A 12,023-nucleotide genomic window follows, 5' to 3' on the forward strand; every position below is an offset into this window, starting at 1 on the left:
CAGTAATCTCTTAAAACTCCTCCCTCAGTCCATTCCCCACCCTCCCTTTTTTGTCGAAATAAGAGACCTGAAGATTTATAGAACCTTTTCCAGCGCACGTGGGTTTGCAGACATTATCAATTGATTGTGTAAGTATGAAAAATAATAGTCTTCGCCTATACCAGAAGTCCTAGGTAAGAATGAAATAGATTAGCAAACGTGAGGGGTTGTAAATTTTGTACGTTTATTGCTGTAAATATCCATAAATTGTGTAGGTGACCTGTGGCAGACCTCCATTATTATTCACCATGAAAAGTTTTGTTAGAATTTATTCAGCTAGAATTTTTCAAAGTTACAACAGAAGTTTCCAACGAATTCACTAGGTTTCTCTGTTATTTTTTGGGGGTGTCATGATAGTGAGCATCAACAGATAATAACATTTCTTATGTACAATTAAAAACTATAAAATACATAAAGTACAAACTATGTAGTTTCATAGTGGAGGACATAAAATGATATGTACAAAATTTATGTATAAAAATATTCCTTAGTTAAGTAACTGACTATGTAGCAATTGGAATAAATCTGTAAAGATATTTCAATATCATGTTCCTTGAGTACGAATGACTGTCACAATTAATGTAAGGTGATGTAATTAGAGAAATTCTGTTAAAAATATTAATATCACAATGAAAAACTCTCTAACAGTGTCATTTCCCTAGTTTTAAATATCACGATGTCATGAAATTCGATTTAATACCAAAATTGTACATTGTTCCCTTGATATGAGTTTTGTAAAAATAGAAAATTTGAGCTTACAATAGAACTCGAGATTACTTGAAAGAATCAAAATTAACAATTTGTTTTATCTGGTTAGTCCATGATGTTGTGAGTGGTTGGATACATGTTGTTCACTGGAAACAGCTCTTGAATTATGTTATTCTCCATTTGTGTGAAACTGTCTGATTGCCCCTGTAAATTTCACAGAACCAAAGTTAAAAATTATTACTGTATCCTGAGCTCTAAACTTTTTACCAGTCATGAAAATATCTTGGACAACTTTACTATTTGCTGTGAGATCGGAGAATTCTCTAGTTTCAATGACTTGTAATGCCTCAATATTTTTCTAGTTTATTATTACTATATCCAATCAAAAGATAAGATGAGCAATTACCCCTTCAGCGTCTAAGAGCGATAGTGAGTGGTAAAAAGTTTCTGATAGCGTTGCTCCCTCTGACGATCCCATAAGTTCAGAATCTAAACTCCCCAGTTGATTAATGTTGAAACTGTCGACCATTCTGACATTCTCCTGATCCTGCACATTGTAAATTGGAGAAGGATGAAGCACATTCTGCAGCTCCGGGGTGGGGCTGTTTATGGCTATCAACTGGTTGGGGTACACAAGTTGAGGAGCTAGATTGGGGCTCACGTGGTCCGGTGATGGCGCATACTGGGGCGTCAGGGTTTGAGGCTGAATGGGAGCGATGTAGGGCAAATTCATGGGAGAAGGAGTCCTGCCAGGAGAATGATCGGCCCTGTGAGGTGAAACGAAATCAAATAGAATTTTCTCTTTCACTTGAGTAAATAAATATATGTAAGAACATATATAAAAAAAATTAATTCAGATGTTCACGTGGATTGATTGGGTTCACCTGAAGGTATGAAAATTTTGCGGTGATATTGGAGATGCAGCTCCCGTTGGAGCTGTTGCATACATTGGAGATCCTGCTCCACCTGGTACTTGAAGATTCTGAGGGGACAGTGGAGATATTGAACCCGCTGCAGCTGCGGCATACATTGGAGAACTCCCACTCAGTTGCAGCACGCTTGTATAATCCAATATATTTTCCATTGGTTCAGGTTTCACTACATTGATGTTGAACGGCATCGAGGGCGCCATCATTTCAGGTTCTAAATCAATATTCCCAATGAAAACTAATTCTTGCTACCTTTTATGAAAAAATAATCAAGTGACTAAGCAAAAGCGTGTCTGAGAAGAATTTTCAGTTAAGGGTAAATTATTCCCTCGTTAATTAGATTAACTTGAAAAAAATATAATTGCGTAAGTTTTCACCAAGCGAATCGGTTACATTCAAGCATGAGTAAAGCTTAGGGTAAGCGATAATTGTTTGTATGTAATTAGATAATTTGTACTTCACTAATTACTAAGCGATGAATTATGCACAGAATGAAGTGCCCCATGCAGTCTTACAAATCGCCGTAAAAAACCCATTAAAATGATTTTTCCGAAATAAAATTGGCACACGTCACACATAAGAAACCGATTCATCGTACCTTTTGTATACAAACCAATATTTATCACATTCTGAAAAATGACTTGGGCGAATACTAGTGAACACGGTAATCACGTTAATATATTGTTTATATTTTTCACATATATTTTAGTGAATAGTAAATTGTTCATTACAATATTTTAATCATAAATACGTGTTTCTCTTCAAAAAGCTTCTTTTCCTGTTAAAATAGCGTTGTCACAAATATTGCATATATTTTTTATAATTGTTAATTACATAACAACATACGGACGATCGTTTCGCTAGAACATTTTCCGTTCGATGTTCAGCATAAAAATATTTTATCATTGTCTCACTGCCCTTGGACCTCCTCAACGAGATTGAAAAAACAAAACATTTCATTTCAGAAATGATTTCAATAACTGCAGTGTTCCGCCCCGTAAAATACAAATCTCATCAAACATTGCGGTCTTATAAAATGCATCATTAAAAAAGTATAAAATACAATCGTATCATCGATATTGCGCGACAATAAAAGACATTACATACGTTAAGTACGTAGGAACATCATTTCCATAAAAACACGACTCTCGTTAACAATGAGAATTCTCTCGAAAAGCCACTTGACTTGGCTCAATTGAGTATTTACATTAGCATTCCAGGCTTGGACCTTCAATAATCGAATGACATAGAGATGAAGCCATTAATTTTGTTAGTAATAGATTGATAGGCCATCGATAACCCCATGTACCCAATGATAATGCAATGAAATTTTTTACAAAATACTTCACCATATCCCAATAGTAGCGAAGCAGTAATAAATATTGACATAAAAATATTCACATATTCTTCTTCTATTTTACAAGAAAAATACTCACCGTTCTTAGCCTCAGCTGCTAAATATTGTGAAACAAGTGTGGTAGGACTGGTATTACACTTTTTCCTCTTTCTTTTTAACGAATCTGGATCATCTACGAATTTTCGTTTCATTCCAATACATTAAAACAATCCAATGAAATATTTTAATTACCATGAAAAATAGACTTCTTTTTTTTCATTTTTAAGATTAAAGGAAAATCCAACAAGGCCTCGTGTCTTTGTACGTCAACACCAGAGTATCAAATATCGCAGTTCTTAGTAATGTCTTAAATATACTCTGTCAAAAAAATTTATAACACAATCGAGACATGGGGAGAAATGGGGAAATGAGAAATTGACATGGCATTTAAATCACCTTAGTGGCATTAAAATTTTTTAAACACTGGCAAAAAAATGAGCAAATTTTTCGGATATCCCCCATTGCCCTCATTTCCTCATACCTCTCATTCTACACTCAAAGAATAAAAACTTAACAATCTTTGACACTTTGACTAGAAAAGATGAAAAATAATACAAAACTACTGTCTACGAAAAAAATGCAAGTTTTCAATAATTCAGCAAATACGTAGGATTTCTTCCTGAAACTCAGGAGCGACATTTTACAATAAAAAAATCATTTGAGCACACTCGATGCTGCCAAAAAGACAGAAAATATTTCTGAGCGTAAATATAGGAAACATTATGTTTCCTTGGCTTCGGTGAGGATTTTTCCACCCTCCACTGGGCTATAGTAAAATGACATTTCATCAAATTCGGAAGCAGTGGCATGTGGTGCCATTGCAGTATAAAGAGCATAATGTTCAGCCTCAGTGAGCTCAATTCCATAGGGTGGAGATTCATCGCCATCAATATCAAACGATTTAACACCAGTGATACTGGTTACACTCGGTCTAGCCAATTGGTTCTGACTCTGAAACTCTTCCAAGCTGTCTTTGAAAGCACCAATGCTGTGTCTAAACGACTGATTATCTTTTTCCTTTTTATTTTTCTTGGCGAATAATTTAGAGAATATTCCCTGCTTGGGTCGAAGAGTGCTCGGAAGTAAGGGTAATTTTTTGTGAGGTGCCTCTGAGCCAGTTCCACTCACAGCTCCACAAGACGCTGTTCGGGGTAAAACCGGCATCGATGGCATTTTTCGGATTCTCTTCGGCGGCAATGGGGGCAATTTCTCTTCGTATGCCTTCGCGACATCTCTTTTGGCAGCCAATGGTGGGGGCCGTGGTGGTGGAACGTTTGCCTCTATGCTCGGCACCGCCACATCCTCATACTTTCTATCATCTTTCATGTCATAAATGTCCACTGGATTTTTCATGGCCATTTGTAGACTAGTGTACGTTTGATTGTCACAAACATCGATTTCCATCTGGTGATCCCTTAAATCCCTGTTGAATGTCGCTTGTAATATTTTTTCGTGAGTATCTGCGTAGATTTGATCAAGCTCCGCCACCTGATTCAGTAGTTCATTGAGTTTTGGGTCGTTTTCGTCGTTTTTTGAGTCAGAATAGTCAAGTTTTTCTACATTTTCGGACTGTTGATTTTTTTGTACCCATTTTCCAACTTCAGAGTAATTAAGCCAATGTTTTTCTTTTGGGGACTCAGAATAATAATTTGCGCTCATTTTTTCTGGCTCATAATGAATTTTTTTAGGACTAATGTCGTCCTTTATACTTGCTGCTTTATTTAGTGAATTTTGCACTTTTGATTCTGAGATTATTGTTATTTCGTTATTTTCATCATCAATAAGGGGTCGTTTTGGGGTAATGTTTTCTTGAGACTGGCTCAGCCTCAGCGATCCACCATTTTGCACTCCTAAAGTATTTTGAACATTATAAAGATCATTTAGGGCACGTAAGGCTGACAATTTCCCACTCGGACATGTCAGATCGAGTTCGTTGTTGTTGAACTCGTCAATACTACGGGATATTTTGTGAGTAGGATATAATGACGCCTCGGTGGCGAGGATTTTGCTGAATGTCGTGGGGTCTGCTTTTTTTCGCGTTAAGGCTCTACGAAGTGACCAGAAGTTAGGCCTACCTGCACCTATCGGGAGCATCTGGAAGGGAAGCGGTTCACTCGTAGTCCCGTCTGAGGGCCTTCTCAGTTGGATGTACACCTCAACGGGCTGGTCTACCTGGTGATTGCGGTATGCTGGAGTTCTGAATGCTATTGCGAACTGAAAAATAGAAGAGGAATATGAAATATTGTAATCCAGCTTCTCACCTACTTCGCAAAGGCTTTCTATCTGGAGTAAAATTCACCTGTTTATGAACATTCGCAGGTTGAAAATCAGCAAGCCCCTCCCAAACCACTTGATCACCTTTCTTCTCAAAAAAACGCACTTGAATATCTTCTTTCGCTACCTTATCACACAGGAGTATCATTTCAGTTCCTCCAGCTACTGAGGCACTGAAGTGGCTCAATTTCGTTATACTCAAATCTGATTTTGCCTCTGAAACACCAAAGAAACAATAAATATTCCATTAAAACTATTCAACTCAAGCATCACAAATGAAGGAATAGTTACTCTTATCGTAAATTGGATCCGATACAATAGGTTTTAAAGGTCTTTTGAATTTCCCCGGAGTAGGTCCTTCCAGGAATACTTGGAAGCACAGCCTGACGGCATTGAGATCAATACTAGGTTTGTGCTCGAAACCAGTGCGAAATGGATCCACTTGAATTTTTTCTCTCACATTGAGTGCCAGAGGGATTTCTTTTCTTTTAACACACTGAATTCCTAAATTGGCGAAGCTCACTGTCATGGTATCTACGGGTACTTCAATAGTACACACACCCTTCTTGCAACCCTCTTTACCGACAAGGTTATGAGGATGAGGTCTATACGGTGGATTCATCGTTACACACGAAACTACCACCACAGCACGTCCTTTGTATCCAACGATCTGTAAATGTTGTGCTACCATTAGAAATTACCTCCTGGTTTTTAGAGAAAAAATTTCATCTTTCACATTTGATTGACGACTTGTTGATCACTGGTCTTTCCCTTGATTGTATGATAATCTTTGGAAATTAATTTCCGTACATCCTCCTGACTTACCCGTATCGTAGGAAATGTCTTGTTCTCGGGCATGCTATTGACCCCTGGTATGCTGCCCGCAGATCGACCTTCACACTCATATCTGAACCGGAGTGCCTTGCCAGCCGGTTGCTCAATAATTTCGACGTACGGTGTGCTTTCTGGTGAGCTGGGCTTGGAGAGCATACTTGGGGGTTGTGGCGGCTGACTAGCAACCCCCTCGCCGAAGCCAGGGTCATTGGTCTTAATTACTTCAACTGAAAAAACAGAGAAAACTATTTTATGCAGAACCGGAATGTATATGGCAGAATATTTTGTGAATATCAGCAAATGGTTTAATACTGATCAGGGAATTGATTCAATCAATTGGGAGGCTACTGAAATAATTTTCAAAATTGTTAGAATAGTAAGAGATTCCGTGAAATCCACCTAAAGACTATTTCGTAGAAAATTAAAAGTGGCGGAATATATTGATTTGGTATTGCTTGCCAAATCTGATAGTTCCACAGTCATTTGGCAACTACTTCCACACTGATTTTTTCAATCGTCTCAGGTTACCATTCCCTTCATGAATCTATTTCTTTCATACTTACTAATATCATTGATGTCCAAGTCATTATTCACATTGAAAGACTGATCCATGCTGCTCTTTAAATGATACTTTTCACATCAGTTACCTGCAAGAAAATTCACAAATCATTGCACCATTTTTTTGAATATGTCAAGATCATCTCTCCTTCATGATCTGATTATGGGAGCAGGGTTTTCCGAAAAATAAAAAATTTGAGGCGAATGGCTTTTTGTTCACTTTTAGTATCAGAAATATTACGTTCAACATTTCAATAAGATTGTTTAGGGAATTCACTCGTTTTTCCAATAAAATTTTAAACCAGTGGCAAGTTACTTTGAGGAAGTGAGTATTCACCCAGAGGAAGAGTCATGTAGGGGTAACGAGCGCCAAAGCCTGATCCAATCATTATTTTGGGCGAAGTCTAGGCCTGCTCCGGACGATCCGTCTATAATTAAACTTCAAATTGAAGACAATGCGTGGTAGCGCAGCGGTATAAACTTGCCTTGTGCTCCAAACTCATGGCGCTCAACAATTTCGCTCCAATTTGTTCCCCGTCCCCAATCACTGCTGGACCACTAACCAAAGAAATTCCATCAGAATTGTAATGTTTTTTCTTCCACCTCCTGTTGTTAAACCATGGCACTTGGCACTTGCTCGCTCCTCAGACAACATTAACTACTGAGAAGAAAATCGTCAGATCAGCATCAGTATCTGAAGGGACGAGAGAGAGATGATGATAATTTATGATGATGGCGGTTTTCCCCAAGAATCCTGGTGACTGTTTTCGTAACTGATAAGAGCTCACTATTTTTCTTTAGCTCAGAACCACAACAAATACCCGTGACAACTAGTTGTATGTAGTTTTGCGAATGCCCTCACCGAGCAGAAAAAATGAAACACCGAGTTCAGTGTGTTGAGTGTGTTGCGCAAGCGCGTATCACCCACCTTGTCTTCTCATTCGACACATGCCACCACTTTCACACACACCATCAAAACGCAAAACTACCCACACAAACACTTCCAGCTGTCTCTATTAAAAATACGTAGATTTATTTTGGTTGAGTCGAATACACGAGTTCACTTATACATATTTTTCACTACCACTCTGGGAATACAAAAATTCGATAATTATGGAGATGTACCGGAAGTCGCAACGGTTTGGCGTTCAATTTGAAGATTATTTATCTACAATTTACTATTTATCTTCAATTTTTGTTTGAACAATTCGGCGAATCAATGGAAGAGAACACAAAATGGAAAGCTACAGGCATAACCACTGGCGAGTGTGGTTTCACACTGACTTTTGATACCATACGCTTATTGGTTAATGGTCACGTGACCTTGGATGATCCAAGGGCGATGAGATCTACAGTTTATTTCATTTACAGGTCGCGATGAGTATCAGTAGCAGGTAAATAAAAATTGTAATGTACGTGTCATGAGTTTCCAGGAAATGATATAATTTTTTGGAGTAGGTTGGAATTGCAGTGATTTCTTGGCAGATCTGTGGGAAAACATTCATGCCCAGGAACATCACCTTTCTATTATGCATTCACTTATTTTTAATAGACGCATTGATCAATCCCAACAACAATTTTAAAAAACGTGAGTATTTGGCGTCGTTCAAATGACTTTTTGGGCTGAATTATTTTTCTTAGACATCCATCGTTTTTAAATAAATTATCGAGACTGTCCAAATGTCCGGAAATACTTGATTTTTGGACACGAAATTAATTTCTGGAATAAGTTCTGAATACGAGTAAATTGTCACAAATTTCTGATGGAATTATTTATAAAAATCATTGGCCCACCCCTTGGGGGTTAATTATTGGATATGAAAAGAATGAGCGATAATGTAATTGAATATCGGCGTAATCGTCTCTTGTTTAGGGGATCTTCATGACATTGAATATCAAACTTCACTCACTTGCAAGAAAAACTCCTCATCATTGCAACTGTCAATTGAAAAAATGCCACAAGCGTCGATCGGTCCACGAGGAGACGCCTCTCACGTTAGTCAGCCCGTGCGTCAGAGAAAAGGGCCAACCGCAATCCCAATATCCGGCAGAAACCTTTCGAAATGTTTGAATCGAGTTCAACTGGCCTCAAAGTATCACAGTCATCGTCCGGCTGTTAAACACAGCTTCAGGACGCCCAGAATATCGACTGCAACATGCCCATCCACTTTCCGTGCACCTATTGCGTCATCATGTAGAAAAAGTCTCTCTATGGTCGATTTATCGCCCGCGAAAATTGATGCTAATTTGCAGATCAGGTAATAAGTGAAAAATAAATTGAATTACCAACTTGTATCATAACTTATTCATATCCACCGAGTTCGCTAAATTTTTCTATTAAATATTTTCCTGCGTAAGTTACTCACGAAATTAATTACACGATCAAGTTGATGAATGTGAGTGTTAAAAAATTCTGAAGAACAATTTAATCCCGTTAATCATGCTTTCAAACATTCGCCATCCTAAGATATCAATTCTCTCCTTTACAATGGCATCCCTCGAGATCAGTGCTCCAAACCACTAGATATAAATAACTCAAACACGTATCCGCATAATGAACTCACCGAAATGCACGAGGGATTTCTCAGCGGGGGGTAGAGTCGTATTAGCTTTGTTTTAGCATCAAAGAGTGATTCGAAATTTACCACAGAGCAGAGGACAATGGAATTGGGGTAGTAGTTTTCGGCCGCTTGCCAACTCTCATTTTCTAAAATCTGACTGCCTTTGTCTCCGTTTTATGATCATTATATGAAACAAATAATGATTATTGACTATTAATGCAATATGACTGATTTATGTGCTCATGATGAGTCTGCTGAACCCTTTCCATTTCGCCTTAAGGTCAGAGCGAGGTAGACCACCGACAGAAATGGGACAAGTGGGTGAGGGATGTTCAAATGGCCAGATTTTGACCGGAAGGGCTCATAATGAAGGAGAGGGGACTATTAAAAGCGCTGCTAGCCTAGTTTGTCATGCATTAGCGGTCAATGCTTGGAGAAGAAGGAGAGACGAGGTTGCAGAGCTTAGTGGAAGTATTGAAAAGCTTGGTCAACAGGTCGACCATCTGCAGCTGCAGATCGCCGTGCTCAGGAGACTGCTGGAGACCGAGAATAACCGGGTCGCCAAACTCAGCGGTGAAGTTCATTGTACTAGAACACAGCTGGATGAGGAGATCAAACAAAAAGGACAACTCATTGCTGTAATTTTTCTTCACCCTGATGATTATTGATGATGATTAATATGAAAAATACAGTGAAGTACTCCAACTATTGTTTCATGTTACATTGTCTTGTCGAAGGAAAAAGAACAGCTGGAGATTGAAGTACAGAGATCCAAGCAAGTTTCGGAGAACAGAGAAATCTTTGCGGAGAATTTGAAGAATGACTTGCTCTCTGTGAAGGATCAATTGGCAGCTTTGGAGATTCAGATGTCCAAGGAGCGCGAGAAACTTCTCAAACTCCATGAGGATAAGAAAATCCTACTCGAGAAGGTACAGAACATTTTAGTGGTACGACCTATACATATACAATTGAATTGATCCGCGAGTGAGTCACTCGTGGCGGGCGGCGAAGACGAGGCCACATGGGGGTGGTTCGGGGTGGCTTTGGTTCACGGAAACGGTGATTCAGCGCTTTTGTATTCAAATTCCAGGAACCAGGATTTTACGTCGTAATTTAGAAGGAGAAAGCAATTGATGAAAGTTTCGTAATGTTGTAACATGAGAGCGTGAAACATTTAAGTGTGGAAGTAGGTGTTTAGATGAATTAAAAACTTCTTAATTGCTTTAGGGAACCTTTAAAATTATTTCTCAGTGAGAGCACGCACTCTTCACTGGGAAAACCCCTCGTGTGAAGTTGTTGAGCAATAATTGGATGAAGTGTGTTTGAGTGTTGAAAAAGTTGACTGCTGTCTCTGGAATAACGCAGTTTCACGCTCCACGCATAATAAATACGCAAAAATAAGTCGACCACATACTGCCGCGTGAAGAATATGACCCATTGACTCTGCAGTGATTATTTTACATTGCGTGCAAGTAAACAGAAATTATAGACGAAAAGAATCTGATATCGATGGGTTCAACGGGCGCACGAGTCTATTCAAGGGATGATTCACACAATAATATTTGGCGTGATGACTCAAGCAGGGCTCGTGTCACTTCCAGCCAACATTTTAAAAATCGATAGAGAGACTTTACCTATAAACTTTCTTTCTGGCAATCGACAACACATTAATCGCTCAATTCTAGGTCTCACGAAGCGAAGCTCTAGCTACTGAGCGAGGAGAGAAAGCCAAGAGAGTTGAAAAAATATACGAGGAGTTGCAGGGGAGGTTTGCAGTCCAAGTGGGCATAATTGACACTCTCCAAGGAGATAAGCAAAAGCTCAGCAGGTCGGTCAACTTTATTTCACGGGGGAACTTCTATAATATTTTGTCTAATTTTTAAGGGATTTGAAAATCGCGGAGATAGAAAAAGTAAGATTGGAAAAGAGGCTGTCAGCGAGTGAAGAATCTGGGAAAGCTTTAAGCCTGCGCGTTAATGATATTGAGATGCAGTTGGGAGATAGGGAAGCTGCACTTCGAAGAATTGAAACAGCATATAATGCTCAATTGTAAGCCCAAATTTTATTAAATGAAATGCCAAAGTCCAATTTCATTATATTCAGACGGTTCCATTGCCTGAAAAAGTCTGTAAACAATATGTCATCTAAAAAAGTCACTGTCCCAACATCGCCAGCTGTAAAAAATGGATCCTTTTCATCAATCAATGATTTATCATGAAACTTTGACGTCACTGAGATTTTTCTTGAAATAAAAATTTTAGAATTGAGCTTGATGACCTTCGAGAGCGACTTGTGCGTCAGAGTCAAGAAAGTCGATGGAGTAACGCAGTTCTTCAAATTGCTGGGCGCGTTGTAAGGGCGCCGCGGGCTATCCTGAGAACTCTCTCCTTTCTCTCTGTCACCCCCCAGCCCACTCACCCATGAATGCCGAGGAGAAATGCAAATTTTTGAAAGAATATTCTGTAACTCGTTTGGTAGAGTATTTGTTAAAGTGCGGAGTTAGGTGGGGCACCCAGGGGACAACGTCGTAGGTATGCAAACGGGTGGATTGTTGGACGGGTGGATTATGAATGAAAGAACAAAAAATTGAAGGACGAAGGAAGTTTTTGGCTAGGGTAAATCAATAAATATTTTTTTGCTGCTTCTCATCTATATTGTTTCATTCAACATTTTTTTTTAACTCAGTGGTTTGAAAAAACAATCTACGAACACCGATTTATCAGG

The 12,023-nt window shown here is 38.8% G+C and overlaps 2 protein-coding genes across 8 annotated transcripts; one reads left to right on the forward strand and one right to left on the reverse strand.

Moving 5' to 3' along the window:
- Positions 1-199: 199 nt before the first annotated feature.
- LOC135161441 (embryonic polarity protein dorsal-like) lies at positions 200-8,796 on the reverse strand. 5 transcript variants are annotated; one of them, XM_064119015.1, is made up of 11 exons: positions 7,224-7,365; positions 7,076-7,166; positions 6,744-6,827; positions 6,172-6,407; positions 5,638-6,016; positions 5,372-5,562; positions 5,148-5,286; positions 3,113-3,205; positions 1,632-1,890; positions 1,154-1,514; positions 200-951 (listed from the first exon to the last, which is right to left on the reverse strand). In XM_064119015.1, exons 3-11 carry the CDS (start codon positions 6,790-6,792, stop codon positions 853-855), a joined length of 1,806 nt encoding a protein of 601 aa, XP_063975085.1. In that variant the 5' UTR covers positions 6,793-6,827; positions 7,076-7,166; positions 7,224-7,365; the 3' UTR covers positions 200-852. The 5 variants fall into 5 exon arrangements, with proteins under 5 accessions (XP_063975085.1, XP_063975083.1, XP_063975084.1 ...); XM_064119013.1 differs by lacking the exons at positions 200-951; positions 1,154-1,514; positions 1,632-1,890; positions 3,113-3,205 and having other exon boundaries at positions 3,275-5,286; positions 7,055-7,166; XM_064119011.1 differs by lacking the exons at positions 200-951; positions 1,154-1,514; positions 1,632-1,890; positions 3,113-3,205 and having other exon boundaries at positions 3,276-5,286.
- Positions 7,996-11,947, forward strand: LOC135161443 (uncharacterized). 3 transcript variants are annotated; one of them, XM_064119018.1, is made up of 8 exons: positions 7,996-8,132; positions 8,197-8,326; positions 8,612-8,996; positions 9,580-9,937; positions 10,037-10,228; positions 10,985-11,127; positions 11,184-11,348; positions 11,561-11,947. In XM_064119018.1, exons 2-8 carry the CDS (start codon positions 8,242-8,244, stop codon positions 11,721-11,723), a joined length of 1,491 nt encoding a protein of 496 aa, XP_063975088.1. In that variant the 5' UTR covers positions 7,996-8,132; positions 8,197-8,241; the 3' UTR covers positions 11,724-11,947. The 3 variants fall into 3 exon arrangements, with proteins under 3 accessions (XP_063975088.1, XP_063975090.1, XP_063975089.1); XM_064119020.1 differs by lacking the exon at positions 11,561-11,947 and having other exon boundaries at positions 11,184-11,554; XM_064119019.1 differs by lacking the exon at positions 7,996-8,132 and having other exon boundaries at positions 8,139-8,326.
- Positions 11,948-12,023: the final 76 nt, after the last annotated feature.

This window comes from Diachasmimorpha longicaudata, chromosome 4, assembly GCF_034640455.1.
Source record: "Diachasmimorpha longicaudata isolate KC_UGA_2023 chromosome 4, iyDiaLong2, whole genome shotgun sequence".
Lineage (NCBI taxonomy): Eukaryota > Metazoa > Arthropoda > Insecta > Hymenoptera > Braconidae > Diachasmimorpha > Diachasmimorpha longicaudata.

Excerpts from the sequence above, each read along its gene's own strand:
- LOC135161441 (XM_064119014.1), bottom strand. The coding sequence starts at position 6,792 with ATGGATCAGTCTTTCAATGTGAATAATGACTTGGACATCAATGATATT. Across the intron at positions 6,017-6,171 it reads AGACATTTCCTACGATACGG|ATCGTTGGATACAAAGGACG; the intron begins GTAAGTCAGGAG and ends CAACATTTACAG. Across the intron at positions 5,287-5,371 it reads CTGCGAATGTTCATAAACAG|TTCGCAATAGCATTCAGAAC; the intron begins GTGAATTTTACT and ends TCTATTTTTCAG.
- LOC135161443 (XM_064119018.1), top strand. The coding sequence starts at position 8,242 with ATGCCCAGGAACATCACCTTTCTATTATGCATTCACTTATTTTTAATA. Across the intron at positions 8,997-9,579 it reads GATGCTAATTTGCAGATCAG|GTCAGAGCGAGGTAGACCAC; the intron begins GTAATAAGTGAA and ends TTTCGCCTTAAG. Across the intron at positions 11,128-11,183 it reads GATAAGCAAAAGCTCAGCAG|GGATTTGAAAATCGCGGAGA; the intron begins GTCGGTCAACTT and ends CTAATTTTTAAG.